At 43.0% G+C, this 27761-nt stretch overlaps 2 protein-coding genes across 9 annotated transcripts; one reads left to right on the top strand and one right to left on the bottom strand.

Moving 5' to 3' along the window:
- Window positions 1–101: 101 nt before the first annotated feature.
- LOC139545733 (corrinoid adenosyltransferase MMAB-like) lies at window positions 102–3938 on the top strand. 2 transcript variants are annotated; one of them, XM_071353817.1, is made up of 9 exons: window positions 102–276; window positions 746–810; window positions 896–989; window positions 1077–1134; window positions 1224–1296; window positions 1398–1495; window positions 3358–3422; window positions 3524–3546; window positions 3668–3938. In XM_071353817.1, the coding sequence occupies exons 1-9, from the start codon at window positions 170–172 to the stop codon at window positions 3670–3672; spliced, it is 588 nt and encodes a 195-aa protein (XP_071209918.1). In that variant the 5' UTR covers window positions 102–169; the 3' UTR covers window positions 3673–3938. The 2 variants fall into 2 exon arrangements, with proteins under 2 accessions (XP_071209918.1, XP_071209917.1); XM_071353816.1 differs by having other exon boundaries at window positions 103–276; window positions 3524–3583.
- Window positions 3939–6404: 2466 nt separating this feature from the next.
- Window positions 6405–26812, bottom strand: LOC139545731 (ubiquitin-protein ligase E3B-like). 7 transcript variants are annotated; one of them, XR_011669120.1, is made up of 29 exons: window positions 25922–26665; window positions 25593–25762; window positions 25368–25479; window positions 25112–25171; window positions 24897–25001; window positions 24684–24780; window positions 24481–24566; window positions 24287–24369; window positions 24087–24192; window positions 23807–23927; window positions 23436–23613; window positions 20086–20249; window positions 19706–19873; window positions 19443–19614; window positions 17584–17702; window positions 17308–17422; window positions 15463–15562; window positions 15237–15356; window positions 14866–15042; window positions 14489–14599; window positions 14135–14272; window positions 13716–13781; window positions 13574–13632; window positions 12791–12973; window positions 12495–12606; window positions 11491–11583; window positions 10251–11115; window positions 9600–9650; window positions 6405–6809 (listed from the first exon to the last, which is right to left on the bottom strand). XR_011669120.1 is itself a non-coding variant. In XM_071353813.1 (28 exons), exons 2-27 carry the CDS (start codon window positions 25751–25753, stop codon window positions 9606–9608), a joined length of 3051 nt encoding a protein of 1016 aa, XP_071209914.1. In that variant the 5' UTR covers window positions 25754–25762; window positions 25922–26665; the 3' UTR covers window positions 6405–6809; window positions 9600–9605. The 7 variants fall into 7 exon arrangements, 4 of the variants coding, with proteins under 4 accessions (XP_071209914.1, XP_071209911.1, XP_071209913.1 ...); XM_071353813.1 differs by lacking the exon at window positions 10251–11115; XR_011669118.1 differs by lacking the exon at window positions 6405–6809 and having other exon boundaries at window positions 8015–10425; window positions 10614–11115.
- Between the last annotated feature and the right edge of the window lie 949 nt (window positions 26813–27761).

Below are 27761 nucleotides of genomic sequence, written 5' to 3' on the forward strand. Positions count from 1 at the left end.
TTCATGTCCAATCAGCGCTAGAGGTGAGATGTACAGATCTTTTGCTAGCCAATCAACATCCTACTCTCTCCCTCGTGCCATTGGTCGTGCGACAAGATGTCCATCCCACTCACATACGGATACCACCGATAAACAAGAGGCACAACGCGCGTTTATATTTTATGTAAACATGGCTTCAATGATTACCAAACCATCTCACCTACGTTGTATCCTAACACGGACTGGCAAATGTTTAGCTGTGAATTGGACAAAGACATCATTTGGATCAGAAAGAAGGTAGCTGTATGGACCATCGCTTCTTATACAAATATTCTATCTTGTTTGGTAGCTAGCTAGCTATGTGCCAAAGTTATTTGACACAGTTAGCTACACATCAGTGGAGGCTGATGGGAAGAGCTATAGGAGGACGGGTTCCATTAATGGACGGAATTGGATAAATGGAACGGAGTCAAACATGTGGTTTGCATATGTTTGATACCCTTAATTTATTCTATAACAGCCATTACAGTGAGCCTGTCCTCCTATAGCTCCTCCCATCAGCCTCCTCTGTTACACATATAACGTTAGTACTAGTCACACAGGTAGTGCAAGAGAATGGGATAAGTAAGAAACGCACCTGAAATTGTTGTAGATGACGGCTAACTATGCTAGCCAATAATATTGCCTACAGACAGCTGAAATGATCTTGCCTGCACTGATAGCCAAGCTAGCATAAAGCTCTTGATTATATTTTTCTCCTGTAAAGTTATGCTTCCAAAACCGATGGAGAAAGCAGGATCCCCAAAATATACACTAAAACTGGTGATAAAGGTGAGTATGCAAGCAAGTCATTGCACATCATATGGTGATTTCAACAAGGAACGTTTTGTTTATCGTCTTCCTGTCATTGCCAAAGGTTTCTCTAGCACTTACACTGGAGAGAGAAGACCCAAGGAAGATCATGTTTTTGAAGCATTGGGAGCAACGGATGAGTTGTCATCAGCGATAGGGTAATGTGATGTCCATTCCTTCTATTGGGTATTATGCTTGGTTCCCCCTTACTGAATTTATTCACCGTTTTGTGTTGTCTTCTACAGCTTGGCCAGAGAGTTTTGTATCGACAAAGGCCATACATTCACAGATCAGCTGGACAAGGTCTGAGTTGTAACTTTTTCAGTTCATTTTGGGAGAGTAATGATGAACGTTGTCTTTTACTCAATGTTTACCCTTCTAACTCCACACAGATTCAGTGTGTCTTACAAGATGTGGGATCCAACATTGCCACACCTCAGTCATCTGCACGAGAAATTCATATAAGTAAATGGCTTTGTGTAAATTATTTTGAAGAATCATTCCACACAGCTTACCCCAGTCAATGGTCTTATCATTGTCCTATGTTCTCTCACTCTTGCCAACAGAAAAAACAAAGTTCAGTTCCCAACCAGTGGCAGACCTTGAAAGCTGGATTGATGAGTTCACAGAGAAGCTTCCACCACTGACAAACTTCATATTACCTGTAAGCACTCACACACTGGGTGAACCTTTTAGAAAACGGAAATGTTATTTATAATGTGACGTGGAATTGTGAGAGGCTTAGGGGTTCATATTCCAAATACATGAGCTAACAATACTTTCAAGGTAAAATAGCATTAGGCAGATGAGGTACTGTAATTGTATTTGTGAATCCATGTGTAAAGCAACTCAATGCATGTGTATGGACTTGTACTACAAGTGTATAAATGTACAAATGTATAAAAAAAACATCACATTTACATAAGTATTCAGACCATTTAGTCAGTACTTTGTTGAAGCACCTTTGGCAGCTATTACAGCCTCGAGTCTTCATCGGTGTGACGCTACAAGCTTCGCACACCGGGTATTTTGGGAGTTTATCCCATTCTTCTCTGCAGATCCTCTTAAGCTGCAGATCGGTGTGATGGGGAGCGTCGCTGCACAACTATTTTCAGGTCTCTCCAGAGATGTTTCGATCGGGTTCAAGTCCGGGCTCTGGCTCGGCCACTCAAGAACATTAAGACTTGTCCCGAAGCCACTCCCGAGTTGTCTTGGCTGTGTGCTTAGGGTCGTTGTCCTGTTGCAAGGTGAACCTTCGCCCCAGTCTGAGGTCCTGAGCTCCCTGGAGCAGGTTTTCATCTGTACTTTGCTCCGTTCATATTTCCCTCGATCCTGACTAGTCTTCCAGTCCCTGCCACTGAAAAACAACCCCACAGTATGATGCTGCCACCACCATGCTTCACTGTAGGGATGATGCCAGGTTTCTTCCAGACGTGACATTTGGCATTCAGGCCAAAGAGTTCAAACTTGGTTTCGTCAGACCAGAGAATCTTGTTTCTCATGGTCTTAGTCCTTTAGGTGCCTTTGGGCAAACTCCAAGCTTGCTGTCATGTGCCTTTTGCTGAGGAGTGGCTTCTGTCTGGTCACTCTACCATAAAGGCCTAATTGGTGGAGTGTTGCATAGATGGTGGTCCTTCTGGAAGGTTCTCCCATCTCCACAGAGGAACTCTGGAGCTCGGTCAGGGTTTTTGGTCACCTCCCTGACCAAGGCCCTTCTCCCCAGATTGTTCAGTTTGACCAGGCAGCCAGCTCTAGGAAGAGTCTTGGTGGCTCCAAACTTCTTCGATTTAAGAATGATTGAGGCCACTGTGTTCTTGGGGACCTTCAATGCTGCAGACATTTTTTGGTACCCTTCCCCAGATCTATGCCTCGACATAATCCTGTCTGAGTGCTACAGACAATTCCTTCGACCTCATAGCTTGGTTTTTGCTCTGACGTGCACTGTCAACTGTGGGACCTTATATAGACGTGTGTGCCTTTCCAAATCATGTTCAATCAATTGGGTTTACTACATGTGGACTCCAATCAAGTTATAGAAACATCAAGGATGATCAATGGAAACAGGATGCACCTGAGCTCAATTTTGAGTCTCATAGTGAAGGTTCTGAATACTTATGTAAATAAGGAATGTTTTTTTTATTGTAATACATTTGCAAAAATTTCAAAACCTGTTTTTGCGTCATCAGTATGGGGTATTTTGTGTACATTGAGGAAATAATTTCATACCTTTTTAGAATAAGGCTGTAATGTAACAATGTGTAAAAAGTCAAGGGGTCTGAATACTTTCCAAATGCACTGTAGTACAAGTCCATACACATGCATTGAGTTGCTTTACACATGGATTCACAAATCACAGTACCTCATCTGCCTAATGCTGTTTTACCTTGAAAGTATTGTCAAGGGGTCTAAATACTTTCTGAATGCACTGTAAATATTGGTGTTATTCATAAGGTCCCTTTGTGGGTGAATACATTGTCTATGCATATTGGTTTGATGTGTTTTATCTGAACTTCTCTGTCCGGTTAGTCTGGAGGAAAGAGCAGTGCGGCCCTCCACATAGCACGGACAGTGTGTCGCCGAGCAGAACGCAGGTGAGTTCCAACGAATCGGTTGTTTAGACCCAACACTGTATAACATTGTGATCCTGAACAAAGCCCCAGAAACAGCCATAACACTTGTCTTATCTTTCCAGTGTTTCCCCTATTGTGCGGTCAGGTGAGGCCGATCCTGATGTTGCCAAATATTTGAACAGGTATAAATGTGCAGATGTATTATCATGCGTTTAAGGAAGTGGTGTACTCTTGTTGATAATCATTTACCTCGCGTCTTCCCATAGATTGAGCGACTACCTGTTCACAGTGGCCAGGTACACAGCCATGAAAGAAGGCAACGAGGAGACGATCTACAAGAGACCTGAGTGACACACGTCTACACGTGAAAGAACAAACCGGGGACCTTTGTGGAACAACCTTTGTTCTGCTTCTTGGTTGAATTAATCAAATCATCGGCATTGTTTTATGTGAAAGACAGTTCGATGGGTCCAAGTTTAAATACTGTATCTCGTGATGGAACTTTTCCTACATTTCAAATAAAGACTTGAATCCAAATTCGACTTCGCTAGAGGCAAAATCTAAATGTACTGACACTTTACTTTTAATGTCATGTGGTACACTTTTTAAATTGATGCAACAACCATTTTTGAACAGGATACTAATAAAATGAAGTTTAAATTTGTAATGAAGCGCACAAGTTATAATCCTGTATTGTATATGAAGCACAGGTTGTATCACAAGAAGCTTTAAATACAATTTCTTTATCAAGAATTTCAGAGAACTGAATGACTAGTTTTATCACTTGGCATCAGAAAGTACACTTTTCTAATGAAAACAGATGAGACACCATATTGAATCATCATAAACCTATGTACTTGTATAGCATTTCTACAAACGGGCTATCATCCGATACTGCAGTAAATAAATGTATTTTTTAATCACATTACCATTATCTTCTACATCTCAAATGTGAAGTGCTGAAGGTCATATTGGAGACCTATTACAACTGGTCCTCAGAACTGTAGGTTCAGATATCCTCATTTCACACTGGGCTTTCAACAACTGTGGTGGATGTGTAACCAAGCAAGCGTAGTGTAGCTCAGCCCGGTCCAGCTCAGTATTGTGAAAAGGGCTCCGTCTTCCAACTCACACACGGTCACTATCTGGCACCAGGCCTGGCTCTTCTGGGAAATGCTACTGGCCCAGGACATAAGAGACAGATTGTGATCCTCATATGGTGGGTAATGCAAGTAGGTGATTGAGCAGGCATGATTTCCTGTGTGAGAAGGTATCAAAGCTGTATGGCCCATGATAGGTGCCAGTGGAGTGGGTTTTTAAAAAAGATGGAGGATTATTGCACCCAACCCTAATTTGCTCCAGGGTCACCGTACTACTATGGCTGACCCTGTAAAACACATTTCATGTGTATGTGACAATATGTATGTATTTATTCATTTACTATGGTACTGCTTACCAGACCTTATTATGGAAGAGTAGATCAAAAGTCCAGGGTTGTGTTCAGTAGGGAGCAAATGTTTTTGAAAAAAAGGGAGATACACATTTTGTTTTCTGCTACAAAAACATTCTGCCTTACTGAACATGACCCATGTCTCCGCACTGAGAAGAGATGAAGACCAGAGGCAGCTATCTGACCCAGACAATTCTAGAACCTACCTACTCCCCGAACAGGCAGGAACACCATCAGGCTCTGCAGAACCCTGTCATTGGAGCAGCGTATAGTATGTGTATAATCAGTGCCTTTTCTAGGAACAAGCCCCCCCACTTAGGAAGTCAGTCAGGGTCTCAACTTACTGTTAGTTAAGATTAAAACCAGTTGAGCTGACAGCCATTTTACACGGTTTAGCTATGGGTTTAGTCATCAATCTAGCAATACTTTATTAATGTCCTGTTTCCCCCCTAGAAAGCTATGACCTTTGTCTGAGAAAAAAAACTCTCAACCCATATGATCTACTACACAATAAAATAATAAAACATAACCAATTTGATATGATAAAACTGCCTCCACTATTCTGGGAAGGCTTTCCACTAGATGTTGGAACACTGCTGCAGGGACTTGCTTCCATTCCGCCACAAGAGCATTAGTGAGGTCGGGCACTGAGGCCTGGCTCGCAGTCGGCGTTCTAATTCATCCCAAAGGTGTTCGATGGGATTGAGGTCAGGGCTCTGTGCAGGCCAGTCAATTCTTCCACACCGATCTCGACAAACCATTTCTGTATGGACCTCGCTTCGTGCACAGGGACATTGTCATGCTGAAACAGGAAAGAGCCTTCCCCAAACGGTTGCCAAAAAATTTAAAGCACAGAATCGTGTAGAATGTAATTGTATGCTGTAGCGTTAAGATTTCCATTCACTGGAACTAAGGGGACTAGGCCGAACCATGAAAAACAGTCACAGACCATTATTCCTCCTCCACCAAACTTTACAGTTGGCACTATGCATTCGGGCAGGTAGTGTTCTCCTGGCATCCGCTAAACCCAGATTCGTCCGTCGGACTGCCAGATGGTGAAATGTCAGTCATCACCCCAGTGAACATGTTTCCACTGCCGCAGAGTCCAAAGGCAGCAAGCGCATTGTGATCTTAAGCTTGTGTGCCGCTGCTCGGCCATAAAAACCCATTTCATGAGGCTCCCGATGGGCTGCCGTTGCTCGGTAGTGAATGTTGCAATGCCAGACAGACGATTTTTACACGCTTCAGCACTCGTCCGTACCGTTCTGTGAGCTTGTGTGGCCTACCACTTAGCGGCTGAGCCGATGTTTCTCCTAGATGTTGCCACTTTACAATAACAGCACTTACAGTTCACCGGTGCAGCTCTAGCAGGGAAAAAATATGACAAACTGACTTATAAAAGGTGGCATCCTATGACGGTGCCACGTTGAAAGTCAGAGCTTGAGTCCGGGCCATTCTACTGCCAATGTTTGTCTATGGAGATTGCATGGCTGCGTGCTCGATTTTATACAGCTGTCAGCAACGGGTGTGAATGAAATAGCCAAATCCACTAATTTGAAGGGGTGTTCACATACATTTGTAATGAAATGTACATACATATACATACACACTGAGGGTACAAAACATTAAGAACACCTTCCTAATATTGAGTTGCACCCCTTTTGCCCTCAGAACAGCCTCAATTCGTTGGGGCATGGACTCTACAAGGTGTCGAAATCGTTCCACAGGGATGCTGTCCCACGTTGACTCCAATGCATCCCACAATTGTGTCAAGTTGGCTGGATGTCCTTTGGGTGGTTGACCATTTTTGATACACACAGGAAACTGTTGAGTGAAAAACTCAGCAGCGTTGCAGTTCTTGACACAAACCGGTGCCCCTACAACCATACCCAGTTGCCCATTCATCCTCCACACATTCTAAAAGATAAGTCTTCATGCAGGGCTCCCCCAGCCTGGTCCTGCAACACATAGACAAAAGCCAGTGTATTCTTATGTGTAAACCAAACAAGTTCTGTAGTTACTGTAGTAGTCCATAACAAATCATAATTCAGTATACCTTCTGCATGTCAGGCGACCATTACTCTTGCAGGCATAGCATGCTCTTGCTTTCCCACTAATGCTGTAGAATGTTTACCTCTCAAACAGGCTTTTTTTATTTATATATATATGCCTGCTGAAAAAAAGTGTATACTAAACAGAGGACAGACCCTGGGCAGTAAGCATACCATTAAACCCCTAGTATCAGAGGGAAATGACTCCAAATCAGGCAATGCAAGTAAATCAGTCAAAGATGTGATAAAGAAATTCAAGTTGTTCGATCCTGTCTCCTTAACTTTCTGAAAGTAATATTGATCTTAAAGATGAACAATATCCGTAAGTTTGAGAAACAAAAGTAAATCAATAAATCATTACATATTGGTAGTAATAAAGTAATTCACGTGAATTTTGACAGCGATTTTCGATGCGTCTGACTAGTTTTAATGCACTTACCTCCGCAAAGCTTTGAACCAGCATGTTGGAGAAGGACTTGGAGGGGGTACTCGTGTTTTTTATTTTATTTTTTGATAAAATGATCGTAAAACAAACAACTGTTTCTGAAAAGGACGCATTGATAGTCATGCTCACAACCCAAACGTCAGAGTCGACTGACAAATTGGGGTGCTTCGGGTGTGCACAGTATAAACCAGCATGTGACACAATCAAACTTTGCAGAGAGTAACGACATTAATAGAGAACTGACCATAGAGAATGATAGAGGCCTCTAGTGGCCAAAAGGCAATTTTAGCATGGGCAGCTCCATTGAGGGCTTCCACCATTATAACGTAGTCAACTGGGTGTGACTTGCATCGTCATTGGCTGATCCCTCCTGAATACCTGGAGTCATGTCCAACCGGGTCATCAGGAAGGATCAGCCAATCGTGAAGAAGAAAATGTACTACGTTAAAATGGAGATAACCTCAATGGCGCTGCCCATGCTGAGTCAGACGCTATAATGGCAGATAAAGTTAAGCCTCTATCTCTATGGAACTGACAGAACCCGTTCTTCACAACTGTTATATCATTATTTAATAAATAAATACCGCTCTGGGCTATACAGAACTTGTCCCGAAGTGAGAAAATAAATGGCTTGATTCCTCTAGAAATAAAACCAAGACACACTCACTTCAGTTGAGAAGTAAAGTTTTTAGAATAATTATGGTTAACATAACAATTATGTTACTGTTTTTACAGAATAAATAGTATCTTACACAAACATGTTTTACATTGAAATAGTGTTTTCAATTACCTGCATTTCACATAGTGCAACCAGTTCCAAAGACACTTAACAAATGGTGAGGGGACAGTACTTTCATAGAAGTATGTTGCACATTTCCTGGATTTATTTTTCTTCTAATTCATAAAAAGATATAGCGAGATTTCATGACATCGTTTAAAACGGAGGAGTGCCCCCATTAAAACACCAGACAGAGCTTGTGAGGAATCTTCCAGTCTTCTCTGGGACACTGACCATTTCCATTCCATGACTAATTTCTAACCCATTTCAGGCTGCTGAAACAATTGATTGAAATAAATGGGTAACTGTAGTCAGACTGGCACCACTGAAGTGAAAAAGATGCAGTCAGATTGCAGTATAACTACAGTATGCTGCAAATACTGCGTCCAAAAGAACACTTTTGTTCACTGCAGTAATTTTGCAGTGTAACTGCAGTTCAAGATACCAGTCGACTGCAGTTACTGCAGTTTCAAAACTGCAATCTTTTTTTGTAAGGGAATGAGCACTGATTAGTCAGAGGCCCTTGGGAATTAAGGAAATATATCGCAGTGATTACAACAGACTGAACATTGAGGTAAGGTCTTCCCATAGAGTCACTAAGACAAGTTGTAATTTCTATTTGTCAATGAGATTGATGGCATTTATAAGTGGGGGGGAAATGCCTGTACAGGTAGGTTGTACCCCCTTAATATTCCTACACACAGACAAATTGAGCACAGATTTCAGTTAGCAAAGCAATACAAAACCATATAGAACCTTGTTTAATGCCCATAAAATGCCTGTATAATCATCAGAACTAAGTTTGTGTTAACTAGTGGCCAGGATATATAAGAGATAGGTATTAATGGTGCTTAAACAGGCTTTATTCCCTTTTTGTTATGACCACAACCAGAGCCATGTCTATGGTTCTGACAACTGCTCAGCGCACACATGTACACCCCTCATGAAACAGTTTTGCATAAAATACTGAATCAACAAATAGGCTATTGCTTTTAAATCAGCCTGTTAATCTTTCACATTATTAAAACTCGGGACCCTTTGCTGCTTTGTCTGCAACCACCTTGACGTTGGAACTACACGCCACTAACAACTGCCCCAAATTGTCTCTTTTTATTTGACCCTTTGACGTTTTGCATGGTATAATTATTTCCGATCTTTAGAAAAAAATTCCCGTTCCCCCTCACAAAAAGAGCAGGGTTTTATGTGCAAGAGAGAGTAGGTAAGAAAGGAGAGGGTAGGGTAGAGAGAGACACAAAAGCAATGCTTTCAGATTCACATGATCAACCAGCCCATGACAAATAGTATGGTTTGCTCCCTGTGTATCCCTTTTTCCACGTGGCTGTCAGGTTACCAGACACAAGGGAGAATCAGTACATGCTTGACACCAAACCTTCCTGGGTTGGACGGTTCAGCGGCGGTAAAGGGAGCATGGGAATTCAATTGTCTGTAAGCAGGCTCAAGTCCTTATAAATACCTTGTCCTATGTGTTCATGGCTTGATTCCATTCCAAGAGGCATGGCCAATCCTAGTGGATATAGAAAAATGTTCATGATTGACTTCACTGTAACAGATTCGTTTGGGAGTGTCACAATTAGGGACATGCAAAGTGGAAAAAAACAATGGTTGTCAATGTTGTGTCTGCTGTAGTTACAGGACCCAGATATTTCACAGCAAAATAATATAAAAACATAGCAGGGCCACTGTATTATCCATTTTCAAACACAACAAGAAAAGAGACTCCGGAACCATGACAGAAGATAACGGGACATCTGGTACCAAATAACAGCATGGAGTTTGGTTTAAGTATTGATGGCATCACTTTGGGTCACAAATGCATTGCTGTGTAACATGAATTCTAATTTGAATACATTAGAGAACAGAGACGTACAGGCTCCAAAGCTGTTGTCAGGTGACTGACTGTAGTGTGTGTATGGGGAGAAAGACAGATCGTCAGGATTTAATTCCTTAATTAACCCATGAGGGGCAATAAACAGACATGACACAGGCGCCAACACGTGACCATATCTCCGTGGTCAGAACTTGCCGTTGAACATGAGGCAGTGATTTGTCGTCTCTTTATGAAAAAGGTGCTTTCGTCATGTTAAACAAGGTTATTAAGACTCACCGAATGACAGCGGACAGTTGCTCGGGCAACATCCTATTCCAGCAGGTAGAACAAAGCTTCCTATGATTTTGCTCCAGTGAGGAGTCTATCACGTGTAATGGCTTGCATTGCATCTATATTGCTTTCCAGTTTCTTTGACGTGGGAGTGCTAGATCCAAGTATCGTTCTGTTAAGCCTGAGAAGAAATAGTAAGACACTGAGCCATTTTAGTTCAGCAATGTGTTAGGTTAAACATTCCTCCTTGTTACGATTATTAGCATGGGTTTGGTTTTCGGGTGTGTGAGAGTAAAGAGTGACGTTTCAATTGTGCTGTTCCCACAATTTCTTTAGCTACTCGTCTATAAAAAAGTAAAATAAACTCACATGGGCAATGACTGCCACTGGTCAGAAAATAAGTTACCATGGTTGCACAGGCAGCAAATAGGGTTGAAAGCCCTTGGGGTGGGTGGACTTTCCAGAATCCAGACAGATTGGGGTAATAGAGGGTGGAGCTCTTCTGGTTTCCTAGACTGGGATAAAGGTAAGGGGGTATCCTATTTGTTTCGCCTTCAGCTTTGGTGAAGCTCCACTGACTTGACCGGCTGCCACCCTTAGCCTGGGCCAGGAGGATGCTCTTTAGTTGTTAATCCTTTAGTTTTGCTGGCAGCAGACCACGACCAGGGGGGAGTTTATTTTAGGAGAGCTCAAAACCTGTGTTCATACTGATGGCGTAGCGGAGCTTGTCACGCAGGATGCTCTTCTTGCTGTAGTTAGGCAGCTTGAGCAGGTTGAAGCAGGTGGACGAGGTGGGGAGGCGGCCGCCAGGCTCCCTCTTCCGGATGGTGAAGAAACCCCGCAGGACACTGCCCAGAGTGTCCCCCGTGTCCTAGAGAGAGACAGGTGACAGGAGCGTGCACACAAACACACGGAGAACCAAAGTAGTCTCAAGGGACTGACTTCCCAAACCTAAGTTCTTCAACTAAAATAGGCGTACTAGTTTTGTGTGCTGGGGCGGCAGGTAGCCTAGTGGTTAGAGCGTTGGGCCAGTAACCGAAAGGTTGCTAGATCGAATCCCCGAGCTGACAAGGTAAAAATCTGTCGTTCTGCCCCTGAACAAGGCAGTTGACCCCCTGTTCCTAGGCCGTCATTGTAAATAAGAATTTGTTCTTAACTGACTTGCCTAGATAAATAAAGGTTAAATATATTTTTTATTTAAACAAACATGTGGCTTAGGACTTTCCAATGATCCAAGTGTTCTCACCTGATCATCGGACACCTCCACACAGCGAATGGAGAAAGGGGGCTTGAGGTAGGCAAAACCCAGGAGGGGTGGTCTCGAACAGCTGGTGACAAACTGTAAAAGCAGAACAACAACGGAGGATCACATAACAGGTCTATACAAGTGCAAGGGTGTTCTAGAGCAGGGGTCTCAAACTGACAGTCGCGCAAGCCAACATAATTCAGTTAACGCATGAACAGTAAAATAGCATTTTATACTGAACAAAAATATAAACGTAAATTGCAACAATTTTAAATATTTGACATTATTACAGTACATAGAAGGAAATCAGTCAATTGAAAATTCATTAGGCCCTTATTTATGGATTTCACATGACTGGGCAGGGGCACAGTCAGGCCCAGCCAATCATAATGACTTTTTCCTCCACCAAAGGGCTTTATTACAGACATAAATACTCCTCAGAACCACCCTCCCCTCCTCAGACGATCACACAGGTGAAGAAGCCAGATGTGGAGATCCTGGGCTGGCGTGGTTACACGTGGTCTGCGGTTGTGAGCCTGGTTGGATATACTGCCAAATTCTATAAAACGACATTGGATGCGGCTTATGGTAGAGAAATTAACATTCAATTCTCTGGCAACAGCTCTGGTGGAAATTCCTGCAGTCAGCATGCCAATTGAACACTCCCTAAAAACTTGAGACATCTGTGTCATTGTGTTGTGTGACAAAACTGCACATTTTAGAGTGGCCTTTTATTGTCCCCAGCACAAGGTGCACCTGTGTAATGATCATGCCATTTAATCAGCTTCTTGATATGCCACACCTGCCAGGTGGGTTGATTATCTTGGCAAAGGTGAAATGCTCACTAACAGGGATGTAAAGAAACATTTTTGAATAATAAGCTTTTTGTACATATGGAACATTTCTGGGATCTTTTATTTCACCTCATGAAACATGGGACCAACACTTTACATGTTGCATTCATATTTTTGTTCAGGATAGTAACATTTGGGGATTGTTATTACCTTGAGGAACATGGCCCTTTCCTCAGATGAGAAGTCACTGGACAGGATGTCCCACAGCCAGATGATGACCCGATGGCTGCTGTGGAAACCTCCATAGTACACTGTGTGTTTCCTGACAACAGGAGAGAGAGGGCGGGAAAGAGAGAACGAGAGACCATTACCCGTTACCCAATCAAATGGGACATTCAAACCTAGGATTTTAGGATTTCAAGATTTCCCTAAAATGTTTGGGAATTGGCAGGTCGAAGAGCTGTGGAGGAGCTGATCGAGGGGAAAGGATGTGGAAGGTCACGCACTTGAGGTCGTCCAGGTCTATCTCGGCGTTGTCCCCGGAGACGAGGCGCTGGACCTCGGGGGTGGAGAACATGTGCAGCCACTCCGGGTTGATGATGCTGCGGAACCCTCGGATGAAAGCTGCCGTTTGCTCTTTTATCTGCGTGTGCATGCGGAAGTGCGCCATCAGGTGGATATAGCTGATCCTGCAACACGGACAAGGTCAAAGGTGAGGTTAAGTCAGACTCGGAGCACCATGGGCCTCAGGGTTCTCCCCAGCATTTTTTAACAAGGTGGTGCTGCCGAATACTGCGGGGGGAGGCCCAGGGGGGCCATTTCCTGTAATCTAGAGCCAAACATTTCCTTTACCATTTTTTTAACATAGTGGTGCAGACAGTCCGCACGATGGCACAGCGAACCTCTTACATTCTTTGGGGAGAACCCTGGGCCTGTCTAGAAACAACCCTCTAGCCCTTCCGCCTAGGTACTTGTGGAGAACTGAAAGGTTTTGATAGGTATAATAAGCAATATGCTAGTACATCTACCTTGCCCTGTGATAGGCTTGGTAGGACATACACCATATTGCTTACACCTATCAGATCTCCACAAGTGTCAAAGGGCCGGGTGTAGGGGCAAGGGGTTGTTTCCGGACGGAACCCCACGTTATCATCCAACCCAACTTGTTATAACTACAGGGACAATAAACAAATCTTGTGTTTAGAGAACGAGGGTGTTAACATCAAATGACATCAACAAATGTAAAATCTATACGTTTGTTCTAGATACTGTATTGGCGTCTTTCTCACTTGTTTTCATTGGTGACTGACATCGTCTTTCCTCCAGGAATCAGCTCATGACAGACCAGCTGCGATATGACACGAAAACAGTATTAAGAGACGAGAGAAGAGTTCTGTTTTTCTACATTCAGAGAAAAACTATGTCTTCTACCTGTCCCATAACATCCTCGTCATACGATAGCGTCAGTCCTAGATCACCAACATCCCCGTCGTAGCGCTGGAAAAGGACAAGACGAAGATCAAAAAACTATTTTGAGTTGACTTCCACAACTTCGGAGTGATATTGATCACAGAAAGTAGCAACGGATAACAACCAAGCAAAAAATATTCTCAAATCAAAATAGCGGTCACCATAAACCAGGGTCGTGTTCATCAGGCACCAAGCAGAAACAAAACAGACTGAAACAGGGAGAAAGTACCACCTGGACTTATACAATAAGAAACACTCCCTTTTGTTTTCAGTTGCAAATTGTTTTAAAACGTTTTCCATTGCGTGCTGTAATGAACATGATCCCAGGAACTAAATGACTATCAGTGTATGTGTGTGTGTGGGGGGGGGGTCTTTCTGACCTTAATGGAGGTGAGGTTCTTGTAGAACTCAGAGTCCAGGGAGGGCAGCTCGTCAATGGAGCTGTAGAAAGTGCTGTGATGGTGGCCCATGACCTGGCTGAGGAAGAAGGAGGCGAAGGGTACGTCTACCACGATACCCTGAAACACACACACACACACACGTTGATCTCATGGACTATCAGGCTTCGAGTCGATAGCTCCATCTATAAATTGTGGCAACATTTCTCCAGACCTATCCTTCAGCATTATAGCGGGAAAAAGTGGTGAGTTGGGCTTGTGGCTTTAAAATGAGTCATTCTTGTTACATATATGGTCATTTCACATGAATAACATCCTCTATGAGCGCAGGCACACCTCATACATGGCTTTGCCGAGCATCTTCCCCACAAACTCAAAGAGCTGCAGGTGGTTCTCGTGGATGTAGGACGTAGGGGAGGGGTAGAGCCTCTCGTTGCCACTGGTGGTCTATGGGGGAGACATCAGCGTAAAATCAGCAGCAGTAGTAGGAGCATGGTTCACAGAAAATGGCTAAAAGTACCTTGACACGATTTTAAATCTTTCAAAAGACTATGCGCGTTAGCTTTAGCCTAACCTGGAGTACCAGGTGGACAGTGTATGCACTTTTCAGACTTGTCTATTGGTTCCAGTGCAACAGGCAAGCTCAATCAAGCACAGATACAGCACTCAAAATTATTTCAAAAAGTATTTGAAGCAAGGTCTGGAGAGCCAACCTTAAAGAGGTTGAGAGCCGGATTGAAGACTTTCTTGATGATCTCTTCCAGGAACTCCTTGAAGACGCCGTCCTGGTCGATGCCGGCCTCGTCCACACCCAGGTCGTTGACAAACTTCACGCGGATCACACCTTTGATGGAGTTGACGGGCAACCGGCGGAGCTGGTCATAACCATCCTTATGAGAGTTCAGACACAAAGAGTTTGGGGGATCAGTTTGGGTATCAGTCACAACCGCCATGCCGGACTATATTTGACATCAGGCTCTGTGCCAATATGTAAAATTTGCATAACACTGTTTCGAGAATACATTCTTAGTGATATGCTAGTGTGGGGGAAAACATGCAAAAGATGAATGCATCCATTTCATACCTCTAACATCCGTGAGCGGCGAATGGTGATATGGGTGACATGCGGAGAGGCGGAGCTGGTCTCCACCAATCCCAAGGTTTCCTTCTCCTTGGTGACAATGTTTCGGAACAGCAGGACCCTCTAAAGTGGGGAGGACAACGAGTGAGACACTATGTGCATATTGGTATAGTGAAACGACAAATACGAATGCCCGGGAAGGACAAATATTATTTCTGTGCAGACTCACGTTTTTGTGTGGAATGACGTGTGGGATGTACTGAAGTAACAGCTGAGCTCTCCTCTTGCCCTTCTCCAGCTCTTGGAACAAAAGGCTCGGCTTTAGATCCCTGGACACAAGGGGTGAAAGAGTGAGTCAGTGAGTGTACCTTTTCAAATATCACAATTTTTTTCCTACAGATCAGGCCTGGGACAAATACAGTGCCTTGAGAAAGTATTCACCCCTTGACTTTTTCCACACTTTGTATCACAAAGTGGGATTAAAATGGATTTAATTGTCATTTTTTTGTCAACGATCAACACAAAATACTCTGTAATGTCAAAGTGGCAGAAAAATTCGGACATTTAAAAATATTTATGGATAATAAAACACAAATATATATTGATTAGATAAGTATTCAACCCCGAGTCAATACATTACAGCAGTTAGTCTTTCTGGGTAAATCTCAGAGCTTTGCACACCTGGATTGTACAATTCTTCAAGCTCTGTCAAGTCGGTTGTTGATCATTGCTAGACAGCCATTTTTAAGTCTTGACATAGATTTTCAAGCAGACTTAAGTCAAAACCGTAACTAGGCAACTAAGGAACTTGCGTTTTGGCCTTGTGTTTTGGGTAATTGTCCTGCTGAAAGGTGAATTCGTATCCCAGTGTCTGTATGAAAGCAGACCAAACTAAGTTCTACTCTAGGATTTTGCCTTTGCTTGGATCTATTCCTTTTCTTTTTATCATAAAAAAAAACTCCCTAGTCCTTGCTGATGACAAGCATACCCATAACATGATGCAGCCACCACCATGCTTGAAAATATAGAGTGGTAACTCAGTGATGTGTTGTGTTGGATTTACCCCAAACATAACGCTTTGTATACAGGACAAAAAGTTCATTTATTTGCCACATTTTTTGTAGTATTACTTTAGTGGCTTATTGCAAACAGGATGCATGTTTTGGAAAAATTGTATTCTGTACAGGCTTCCTTTTTTTCACTCTGTCAATTAGGTTAGTATTAGGAGCAACTACAATGTTGTTGATCCATCCTCAGTTTTTTTCTAATCACAGCCATTAAAAACTCTATAACTGTTTTAAAATCCCCTTTGGCCTCATGATGAAATCCCTGAGCAGTTTCCTTCCTCTCCAGCAACTGAGTTAGGAAGGACGCCTGTATCTTTGTAGTCACTGGCTGTATTGATACACCATCCAAAGTGTAATTAATAACTGCACCATGCTCCAAGGGACATTTAATGTCAGCTACCAATAGGTGCCCTTCTTTGCGAAGCATTGGAAAACCTCCCTAGTCTGAATCTGTGCTTGAAATTCACTGCTCGACTGAGGGACCTTACAGATAATTGTATGTGTGGGGTACAGAGATGGGGTAACACTTAAAAATCATGTCAAAAACATATTGCACACAGAGTGAGTCCACGCAACTTATTATGTGACTTGTTAAGCACATTTTTACTCTTTAATTTATTTAGGCTTGCTATAAGAATACTTATTGACTCAATACATTTCAGCTTTTCATTTTAATTAATTGGTAAAGATTTCTAAAAACATAATTCCACTGACATTATGGGTTATTGTGTGTGACACAAAATCTAAATTCAATCAATTTTCAATTCAGTCAAATACTTCCAAGTACTGGAGGTGGGCCCAACATGGCTTGCGTGGAGTACTGGGTGGTCAAAGTTGGCACTAATATTCCATTGGTTCCATTGTGATGGGCAAGCTTCATCAAGCGCTCCACAAGCATTTGACCGCTACTGATCACTAGGATCACCGTAGCAGGTTTTGGGAAGTGCAGACTAACTATGGGAAGGATCAGGGATTAGGATAAGTATGTTTCCCGGAGGGGCACTTACTTGCGCAGCCAGTTGTCATCAGGGGAGAACCTCCTCCTGCAGTCCCGCTCGTAAAGCACCATCAGCCAGCCGTGAACGCTGTGGAACAGGTCCAGCTTCTCTCCCTTGGCATTCTCTGTCACAGACAACAACACATTAAGTTAATGCACACACTCAACGACCCTATCCCCAAGACATTTCTCATGGTGCCGGAACCTGGGATTGACAATTCTGTCACTGTCTATCAAATCGCCTTTGAGTTTGACAAGAATTCAACAGAGGGAGGAGGAGACTCACCTAAGATACCATCCCAGACCATCTTGTAAACAAACGTGTTGAGAAACGAGGAGATGGTTACGAGCTCTTCCGTCTTAAACGAGATCTGCTCTTCGTAAACTTCAATGTCATCCAGGATCCTGTATAACACACAAAGGATGGTCAACATATAACATATACAGTCGTGGCCAAAAGTTTTGAGAATGACACAAATATTAATTTTCACAAAGTCTGCTGCCTCAGTTTGTATGATGGCAATTTGCATATACTCCAAAATGTTATGAAGAGTTATCAGATGAATTGCAATTAATTGCAAAGTCCCTCTTTGCCATGCAAATTAACTGAATCCCCCAAAAAACATTTCCACTGCATTTCAGCCCTGCCACAAAAGGACCAGCTGACATCATGTCAGTGATTCTCTCGTTAACACAGGTGTGAGTGTTGACAAGGACAAGGCTGGAGATCACGCTGTCATGCTGATTGAGTTCAAATAACAGACTGGAAACTTCAAAAGGAGGGTGGTGCTTGGAATCATTGTTCTTCCTCTGTCAATCACGGTTACCTGCAAGGAAACACGTGCCGTCATCATTGCTTTGCACAAAAAGGGCTTCACAGGCAAGGATATTGCTGCCAGTAAGATTGCACCTAAATCAACCATTTATCGGATCATCAAGAACTTCAAGGAGACCGGTTCAATTGTTGTGAAGAAGGCTTCAGGGCGCCCAAGAAAGTCTAGCAAGCGGCAGGACCGTCTCCTAAAGTTGATTCAGCTGCGGGATCGGGGCACCACCAGTACAGAGCTTGCTCAGGAATGGCAGCAGGCAGGTGTGAGTGCACAGTGAAGCAAAGACTTTTGGAGGATGGCCTGGTGTCAAGAAGGGCAGCAGAGAAGCCACTTCTCTCCAGGAAAAACATCAGGGACAGACTGATATTCTGCAAAAGGTACAGGGATTGGACTGCTGAGGACTGGGGTAAAGTCATTTTCTCTGATGAATCCCCTTTCCGATTGTTAGGGGCATCCGGAAAAAAGCTTGTCCGAAGAAGACAAGGTGAGCGCTGCCAACAGTAAAGCATCCTAATACCATTGATGTGTGGGGTTGCTTCTCAGCCAAGGGAGTGGGCTCACTCACAATTTTGCCTAAGAACACAGCCATGAATAAGGAATGGTACCAACACATCCTCCGAGAGCAACTTCTCCCAACCATCCAGGAACAGTTTGGTGACGAACAATGCCTTTTCCAGCATGATGGAGCACCTTGCCATAAGGCAAAAGTGATAACTAAGTGGCTCAGGGAACAAAACATCGATATTTTGGGTCCATGGCCAGGAAACTCCCCTGACCTTAATCCCATTGAGAACTTGTGGTCAATCCTCAAGAGGCGGGTGGACAAACAAAAACCCACAAATTCTGACAAACTCCAAGCATTGATTATGCAAGAATGGGCTGCCATCAGTCAAGATGTGGCCCAGAAGTTAATTGACAGCATGCCAGGGCGGATTGCAGAGGTCTTGAAAAAGAAGGGTCAACACTGCAAATATTGACTCTTTGCATCAACTTCATGTAATTGTCAATAAAATCCTTTGACACTTATGAAATGCTTGTAATTATACTTCAGTATTCCATAGTAACATCTGAAAAAAATATCTAAAGACACTGAAGCAGCAAACTTTGTGGAAATAATATTTGTGTCATTCTCAAAACTTTTGGCCACGACTGTATAAGTAAGCACAGAGATGGGATATTGTATTTCGGGCCAGTTTCCTGGATACAGATTAGGACTGAAAGAGGTGCTTCTTAGTCTAAGACTTAATCTATACTTAGGAAACCAACCCATACTGTATAACGTGTAAGTTATGTGGTAGCATTTCATGGAGCTCACGTGATGAGGTGTCTGGAGCAGTCGCAGAACAGCATGAGCATGGCTAACAGCTGCTTAGACTCCTCTGTGTCGTTGTTCAGGCACTCTATGAACAGCTTGAGCCCTCCTTGGGGTCCTAGTTCGCAGATGAAGGCCCACAGCTTAGGCAGCAGGTCGTCCAGGTAGGTTAGGCCTGAGGGGGACAGCACCGGACACAACGTGAGAGAACATTAATGTGTGTGTGTATGCGTGCCTGATTCAAATGGAACTAGGCAGGGACTCACCAGTGAGGATTTGCAATCGTATCTGGGTGAGCGTGGTGAGGGCTGTCTGGTACAGTACACAGATACTGCACACTTTCTGAACCTCTGCGGAGTCCACCCGTCTCCCGCCAACTGGCTTCAGGATGTTTCGCACTGAGGCAGACTTCTGAAATGCCCGCTTGAATAGACCTAAGAGAAAACCGATCCGATAAGGTTAGTTCATTGTTTTAAAACATAATTTATATTATGCACTTCTATAATATAATCTGGATCAATCGACAACAACCCAGGTAAGTGATAATAAATCTAATAATGGTGTCAAAATAAATAACCCATGACATTAAACGATTAAGTGCCTGATGAGAAAACAAAAGAGAAACTGAAATAAAGATTTGACTTACTCTTGACTGGCAGGTTGTTTTGGGATGTGGTAGGTTGTGGCGGAGGCGTGGGCTCTTGGGTCTCCAGCTTTTTGCTAAGGACGTCACTGAAGAGCGTCCGGATCACAGGCATGCCCCACAGGTACTGCAGCTGCTTCGTGACCAGTGGCATGGACTCATTCAGACTAGAGGGATGAAGTAAAGGTTGAGTGGGGCAGGAAGGGTGTGTGTGTGTGAGATTGAGTTGGTCCCCCCTTTGATGCTATAACAGCCTCCACTCTTCCGGTAAGGCTTTCCACTACATGTTGGAACATTGCTGCGGGGACTTCCTTCCATTCAGCCACAAGAGCATTAGTGAGGTAGGGCACTGATGTTGGGCGATTAGGCCTGACTCGCAGTCGGCGTTCCAATTCATCCTAAAGGTGTTTGATTGGGTTGAGGTCAGGTCTCTGTGCAGGCCAGTCAAGTTCTTCCACACCAATCTCAACAAACCATTTCTGTATGGACCATGCTTTGTGCAGGGGAAAGTATTGTGCATTCGGAAAGAATTCAGACCCCTTGACCTTTAACAGCCTTGTTATAAAATGTATTTTAATTTTTTTTATGAAAAAACGAAATATCACATTTACATAAGTAATCAGACCCTTCCTCAGTACGTTGTTAAAGCACCTACGGCAGCGATTACAGCCGAGTCTTCTTGGGTATGACGCTACAAGCTTGGCAGACCTGTATTTGGGGAGTTTCTCCCATTCTTCTCTGCAGATCCTCTCAAGCTCTGTCAGGTTGGATGGGGAGAGTCGCTGCACAGCTATTTTCAGGTCTCTCCAGAGATGTTAGATCGTGTTCAAGTCCGGACTCTGGCTGGGCCACTCAAGGAAATTCAGAAACTTGTGCTGAAGCAACTCCTGTGTTGTCTTGGATGTGTGCTTAAGAGTCGTTGTCCTGTTGGAAGGTGAACCTTCGCCCCAGTCTGAGGTCCTGAGCGCTCTGGAGCAGGTTTTCATCAAGGATATCTCTGTACTTTGCTCCGTTCATCTTTCCCTCGATCCTGACTAGTCTCCATGTTCCTGACGCTGAAAAACATCCCCACAGCATGATGCTGCCACCACCATCCTTCACTATAGGGATGGCATTGGCCAGGTGGTGAGCGGTGCCAGGTTTCCTCCAGATGTGAAGCTTGGCATTCCGTCCAAAGAATTCAATCTTGGTTTCATCAGACCAGAGAATCTTGTTTCTCATGGTCAGAGTCCTTTAGGTGCCTTTTGGCAAACTCCAGCAAAAGCACTAGCCTATGTCAATCTACGAACTCCCATAGTACAAAGGTTGACCTTTTCTATTGGTCAACTTGTCCTTCTGTGCGAGAAATAAATAGTCCAAACATAGTCTGGGACAGTTGTCAAATGCGACAGATCCCAAACTAAATACAACCACTAGCATCAATTTTTTTTTTAAGCAATGAGGCTGACGCAACAGATCAGAACATTTAGCTCATTGATTGTCAACTAGATTAAGTTGTGGGCCGATATTTTCTTGAACGGAAGGTCGGGTGCCAGAACTTATTTACAAATAATTTGTAGACTGCAAATAGACCACAAGAAGCTCAAACTGATATAATGTTTGACTAAAACATAATCATTTCAAACCTTGCTTACATTTGTATACGATCAAGTCTCTCTATTATATGTTGGAATACTTGGGAACAGATTTCTTAAATTAAAATCACTTGGAGCTGATTTCCTGGTGTTTTTACAGTCCTTTATGTCCAACAATGAATTTAAGATGTTTTAAAGTGTTTTTGCTCAGAAAACCTGGGGGGGCCAAATAAGACCACCCACGGGGTGACAGTTGGGCATCCCTGATTCAGCTTAAAATGTTGATAAACCATTAGGCTATTTCTTCACATTATAAGCGCAGCAATGCGCACACGGCAGTAGGCTATAAGCGTGAATATTCAAAATGCAATTAGCGGGAAAATACCATTCTCAAAAGTGACTGCAAATGCGATTATACATTTATGCTTCATTATAAAAGCCACATTTTTATGATGACGATTATCTTCCCCAAACTTGAAACTCAGACGCCGCCAGGGCCTCCCGAGTGGCGCAGTGGTCCAAGGCAGCTAGCTGTGCCACTAGAGATCCTGGTTCGAGTCCAGACTCTGTCGCAGCCGGGCCTCGACCGGGAGACCCATGGGGCGGCGCACAATTGGCCCAGCGTCATCCGGGTTAGGGGAGGGTTCCAGGTTAAGTGAGCAGTGTGTCCAGAAGCAGTGCGGCTTAACTGGGTTGTGTTTCGGAGAACGCACGGCTCTTGACCTTCGCCTCTCCCGAGTCCGTACGGGAGTTGCAGTGATGGAACAAGACTAACTACCAATTGGATACCACGAAATGTTTGCCAGTTAGGCTCTACACCAGTTGTAAAGCGGATTAATGTTCTTAATTTTAAGAAGTTATTTGGCCACTTTAGTGTTGATACAAACCTTATCAAAGGAGGTTGCGACTATGATTTGAAAAAGTTGCAAAAAAAGGCATGCACTGTTTCTTGCCTCACTGCACAGAGGCTGGGCATCATTCACAAGTGATACTATATCATTCACAAGTGATGGGCTAATATTGTCACCAATCAGACTATTCTTGATTTAATCTAGTCTTTACATATACTAAATAATATGTGTGAAATTTGTTTTGATTTAGAATGGACCATTATCATGCACCTGTCTCACAACAGGGACATGAGAAAGAAATACATGTTATCTACGCACTTAAATAGGGAATGGAGGACGCTTTTCCCGTGGTTCATTTTCATATACTCCTGTTTTACTCCTGTTGTAAAAGAGACGCAATGTGCTTAATATTAGGAAAGTTGAGAAATAAATATAGTAGGTCTAGCCTATAGAGAACGGATGAGATCCTCCTCTTTTTAATAGAAGCCATCAAAACTGTTTTCTCAATTGCATAGCCTATAGAAATGTTGCACAACATGAGCTTAAGGGCTCTCATGAAGTATTTGATTAGATTTTAGATTACGTTTGCATTTGTCAGAGTGATTAGAGGGACAATAAAGTGCTGAGTACGAGGCAGTTAGCAAGTTTGGTAAGCTACTAATGACCATCAGCAGCATCAGAGCTTGGAGAAGACTAATTACGGTGACATGGAATTTGACTGCAGTCATGACTCGTGACCACCGGTGGCGTAATGCGGTCACCGTAAACAGCCCTAGTTGAGATCCCATTTCATAGCCCAGTCCCAGATCGGTTTGTGCTGTTTTGCTCCAATGGTCATTGACACTTGATTTTGGCATGACAACACCGTAAGAGTCGGCAAGAGAGCACAAACCGATCTGTGATCAGGCTATGAGGATGTGTCACTGACCCGTAGTCTACGGTTTGGGAGAACCAGCCCAGGACAGGGTGCCAGTGGGTGAGGTTAGATTTCTTCTGGGACACGTATCTCTGGCAGTAGGACAGCATGTCCGTCAGTTCCGTCACAAAGTGGTTGGCCTCCTCCTCCAGTACTTTCTCGTTGAGGTAGCCCAGGTGAATCAGGTTGCCTACAGGACAACAGGATGAAACAGAGGCCCCGCAGAGCAGCAACCCCAAATAACTGATTCAGTATCTTTCCCACAGCACCACACAGAGAAAGACAAGAGTGAGACAAAAAAAAGGCAACTCAAACATGCACACTCACAGTAGTAGCCAATATTGCCATAGAATAGATATGAAAGTCAGTGAAAACGGCCCTACCCAGTAAGCACAGTGTGTGGCTCCCCTCCAGGCAGACACAGATGTCGACACACTGCTCCTCGCGGCTAAGGAACAGGATGAACTTCCTCAACAGGTCATGGGTCTGGATGGTGGTCATGCACTGCACAGAGACAAGCACACACTCAGAGGCTTTGTCATTGTACAAGCTAATGTATGTCTATACAATAATGTCTATATGTCTGAAGTGGCACCCTACACCCTACACCCACTAGGTAGAGAATTGGCTGTCATTTCTTCATTTTGAGTGTTTAGCGTTTACCTCTGGGGTGATGGTGTAGATGTGGGAGACAACTGCTGGGACAGACATGATGTGGAGAAGGAGAGACCTCAGCAAGTTGTCAGAGAAGTGAGCAGCAATGACAGGTCTGTAAAATAAAGACAAGTTACACTAATGGCTCCCGAGCCATCTTCAGCTCCAAGCATTCTAAAAAGGTAACCAAGCTTCCAGTGGCCACTCACCTTAATGCCAGCGTGAATACTGCTGTGAGTGTGCCCTTGGTAAGAGAGGGTCTGGAGCGTGCCAACCCGTTGGTGAGTAGAATCTACCAGGGAATACAAAATTGCAGAAACCACCAATAAATGTCAGCAACATCATAATAATCATTCTAAAAGCCCCGGGGAAAAGATGGAAGATGTCGTATGAGTCACTGTACCTGCAGTATTGAATAAAATCCCTTTTGATTGAGATGCCCCATGATGTTCTCACAGATCCGGGTCAATGCTGGTCTGAGGGCCTCGCCTACCACAGAGGGGGGAAAAAAATGGAGGATTCCACTTTGTCTTTTTCCTTTCAACATCAAGACACTTATATAGAGGATGTGTGTGTACTGCAGCAGTGGTTTGACCTGAGACCGACCTTTCCCTCTCACTATCTTCCAGGTTGATGTGTCTGTGAAGGTCACCAGCATGGTGAGGTACAGAGTCACCAGCTTATTGTCCTGCATGATGTCAGGCTACAAGAGACAGAAGGAAGGAGGGGTGTAAAGATCCAATTATAACATTTCAATATTTAAAATGGTACACCTGTTTTCTTAAAGAAGGTTATTATCATCAAAGCATTCTGATTTACCTTTAATTTTTTCAGGAACTGACAGGAGATCCACAGGACATCTTTAATCTGCTTGATCCAAGGGATGGTGAGGTCTTTAGAAAGGGCCAATGACACATACCAAACCTGATAACAAAGAACAATAAATTATTATATACCAAGTCAGAGTCAATCACACTCTGGGTTAATTAAAAATCTGTTCTCACTGACGATTCCTTCATTATAATCATACTCACTTTGGGCTCATTTTCAACATCCATGCTACCAAGAATGGAGCGACAAAGCTTCTCAAATCTCTGTGTAGTTAAAAGCATCATAGCTTGTCAGTTATATGTACACTAAACAATCTCAAATACTATATTGATATGTAATCATTCATTTGCCTTTCAATTAGTAAATAAGAGACATCGTCCTGTAAGAGGCAATTAATAACAATGTACAAAACATACATTCAAATCAGTGAGGGTAAAGTGTAGGTGTTAAAGAACTCACCAACTTATCATCTTGGCAAAAAATGAATAGTAACTTCCGTGCAATTTTAAAAATGGATAGCGCGTTTCTTTTTGTGGTCCCGGCATCTTGGAATAAGTCATCAACTTCTTTCCTAGTAAGAAAGAGAGCATTCATACATTACTTCAAAAGGTTTATTCACAAACTAGTCTCATGAAAGATTATGTGTCCTAATGCATAACGGCACGCATTGCTTGTAAAGCGAACCTTATTTGTTTCTGGAGTCTGCAGCGACAGAGGAATCTCCTCACCAGCGCTTGAATTAGGGTGGCTGCTCTGTCCCTTGCTTTGTACCCCTTCCTCTCCTCACGCGCCTGCCTGGCTTTGTCCAGGAACTCAGACTTGGAACTCTGAGCTGCACTAAACATTGTGCACCCCTAAAGTCAGGCAAAATGGACAGACTTAGTTGGTGCTGAAACGTAATGGTGATGAATATCCATGGTCAATTTAACACATCTATAGTCTCAGTGTGGAAAGGGGAGGGGGAAGAACCATACACTGGAATAGAATATGAATACATTCAAATTAACGTATACCTGTGTTTTCCTCTGGTCTTGCCTAGACCTTTGCAGCTCAGAATGCGCTACGCTTCTCGAGTCATTTGAACATCCTCGAGATCCAAGTTTTTAGACAGCCTTCGAGAGCTATAGCTAGCTGCGCTTCGGTTAGCCCAGCAAAAGCTAAAATTGTCAACTCTAGGAAAATAACTATTTAAATAACATATGTAAAATTAACATGTTAGCTCGTCATTACAACTTGAGACCATGTTAACTAGCTAACGTTTGCTAAATTCGCTAGCTAGCTAAATTGACGATGTTGTCTGGTCTCAAACGTTGACATTCATTCCTAAGGCAGGTAGCTAGCTAGCAACATAAACGACGTTTTTATCCAATGGACAAACTGACAATGTGGTACCAATCAATTGTATCGGTTATTTAGCTTACTACAGTAGCGTTAGGTAGATAACTAGACCCGGCAATAACTCGCTAGCTTTTGTTGCCAGTCAGCTAGATATTATGGTTAGCTAGCTAGCTGTGTTGGTTAGCATAGCAGATTAGTTACTTCATCACCACCAATTGATTGATATACTTGTCAACGCATTTTACTAACATGAAAAACGAAGTAAAACATTACTCAATAATAACCTAACGTTCACTGGAAATGACACCCTCATTAAGTAGAGTCCGTACGCTGTTTCAAAATGTAAACAATAACAGGAGATCCGTACATTGACTGCATCCAATTCAACCATTAATCCTTGCACTGTCGCACTGAAAATATTGTGAGTGGGATGTAATTGTGTGAGAGTAGACACTTACATAATCATTTCAGTATTGATACATTGTATGTATACTGAACTATTTGCATTTATTTTGTCACAATTACTCTTGTTTGAACTGGATCTCTTCAATTAAAGCGTTTGATGCAACTTATAGGAACTATAGGTATTGCTATGGAACGCGGGGAGCTATTATTGGTTACTCCTTTGTGGGGCGGAAGCTAATTAGTGACGTATAACAATCCAACGCTATTTATGGGCTAAAAATAATAATTTGTTGAATCTTTAAAAAAAAAAATGAATGTTTACCGTTATCATAGCAGCAGGATATTATGCTGGCAGCACAATAGCATATTTATTTTTCTCTATATAAGAGTCCCCCTGCAAATGTAATAGTTGTGCTTCTGTCCCTCTCCTCGCCCCTACCTGGGCTCAAACCAGGGAACCTCTGCACACATCAACAACAGTCACCCACGAAGCATCGTTACCCATCGCAGAGCAAGGGGAACAACTACTTCAAGGTCTAAGAGCGAGTGATGTCACCAATTGAAACACTATCATCATTATCCAGAAGGCGAGGTCAGTACAGGTGCATCAAAGCTGGGATGGAGAGACTGAAAAACAGCTTCTATCTCAAGGCCAACAGACTGTTAAATAGCCATCACTAGCCGGCTACCACCCGGTTACTCAACCCTGCACCTTAGAGGCTGTTGCCTATGTACATAGACATGGAATCACTGGCCAATTTAAATGGAAAAATAGTCACTTTAATAATGTTTACATACTGTTTTACTCATTTCATATGTATATACTGTACTCTACTGTATTTTAGTCAATGCCACTCAAACGTTGCTCATCCTAATATTTATATATTTCTTAATTCCATTCCTTTACTTTTAGATTTGTGTGTATTGTTGTGAATTGTTAGATACTACTGCGCTGTTGGAGCTAGGAACACAAGCATTTCGCAACACCCACAATAAACATCTGCTAAATATGTGTATGTGACCAATAAAATGTGATTTAATTTTGATTTATATAGTGTAGGTTAAGAGGAAGAATAAACCGATATCACAATATGCCTTGCTCATATCGAT

Source organism: Salvelinus alpinus, chromosome 19 (genome assembly GCF_045679555.1).
Source record: "Salvelinus alpinus chromosome 19, SLU_Salpinus.1, whole genome shotgun sequence".
NCBI lineage: Eukaryota > Metazoa > Chordata > Actinopteri > Salmoniformes > Salmonidae > Salvelinus > Salvelinus alpinus.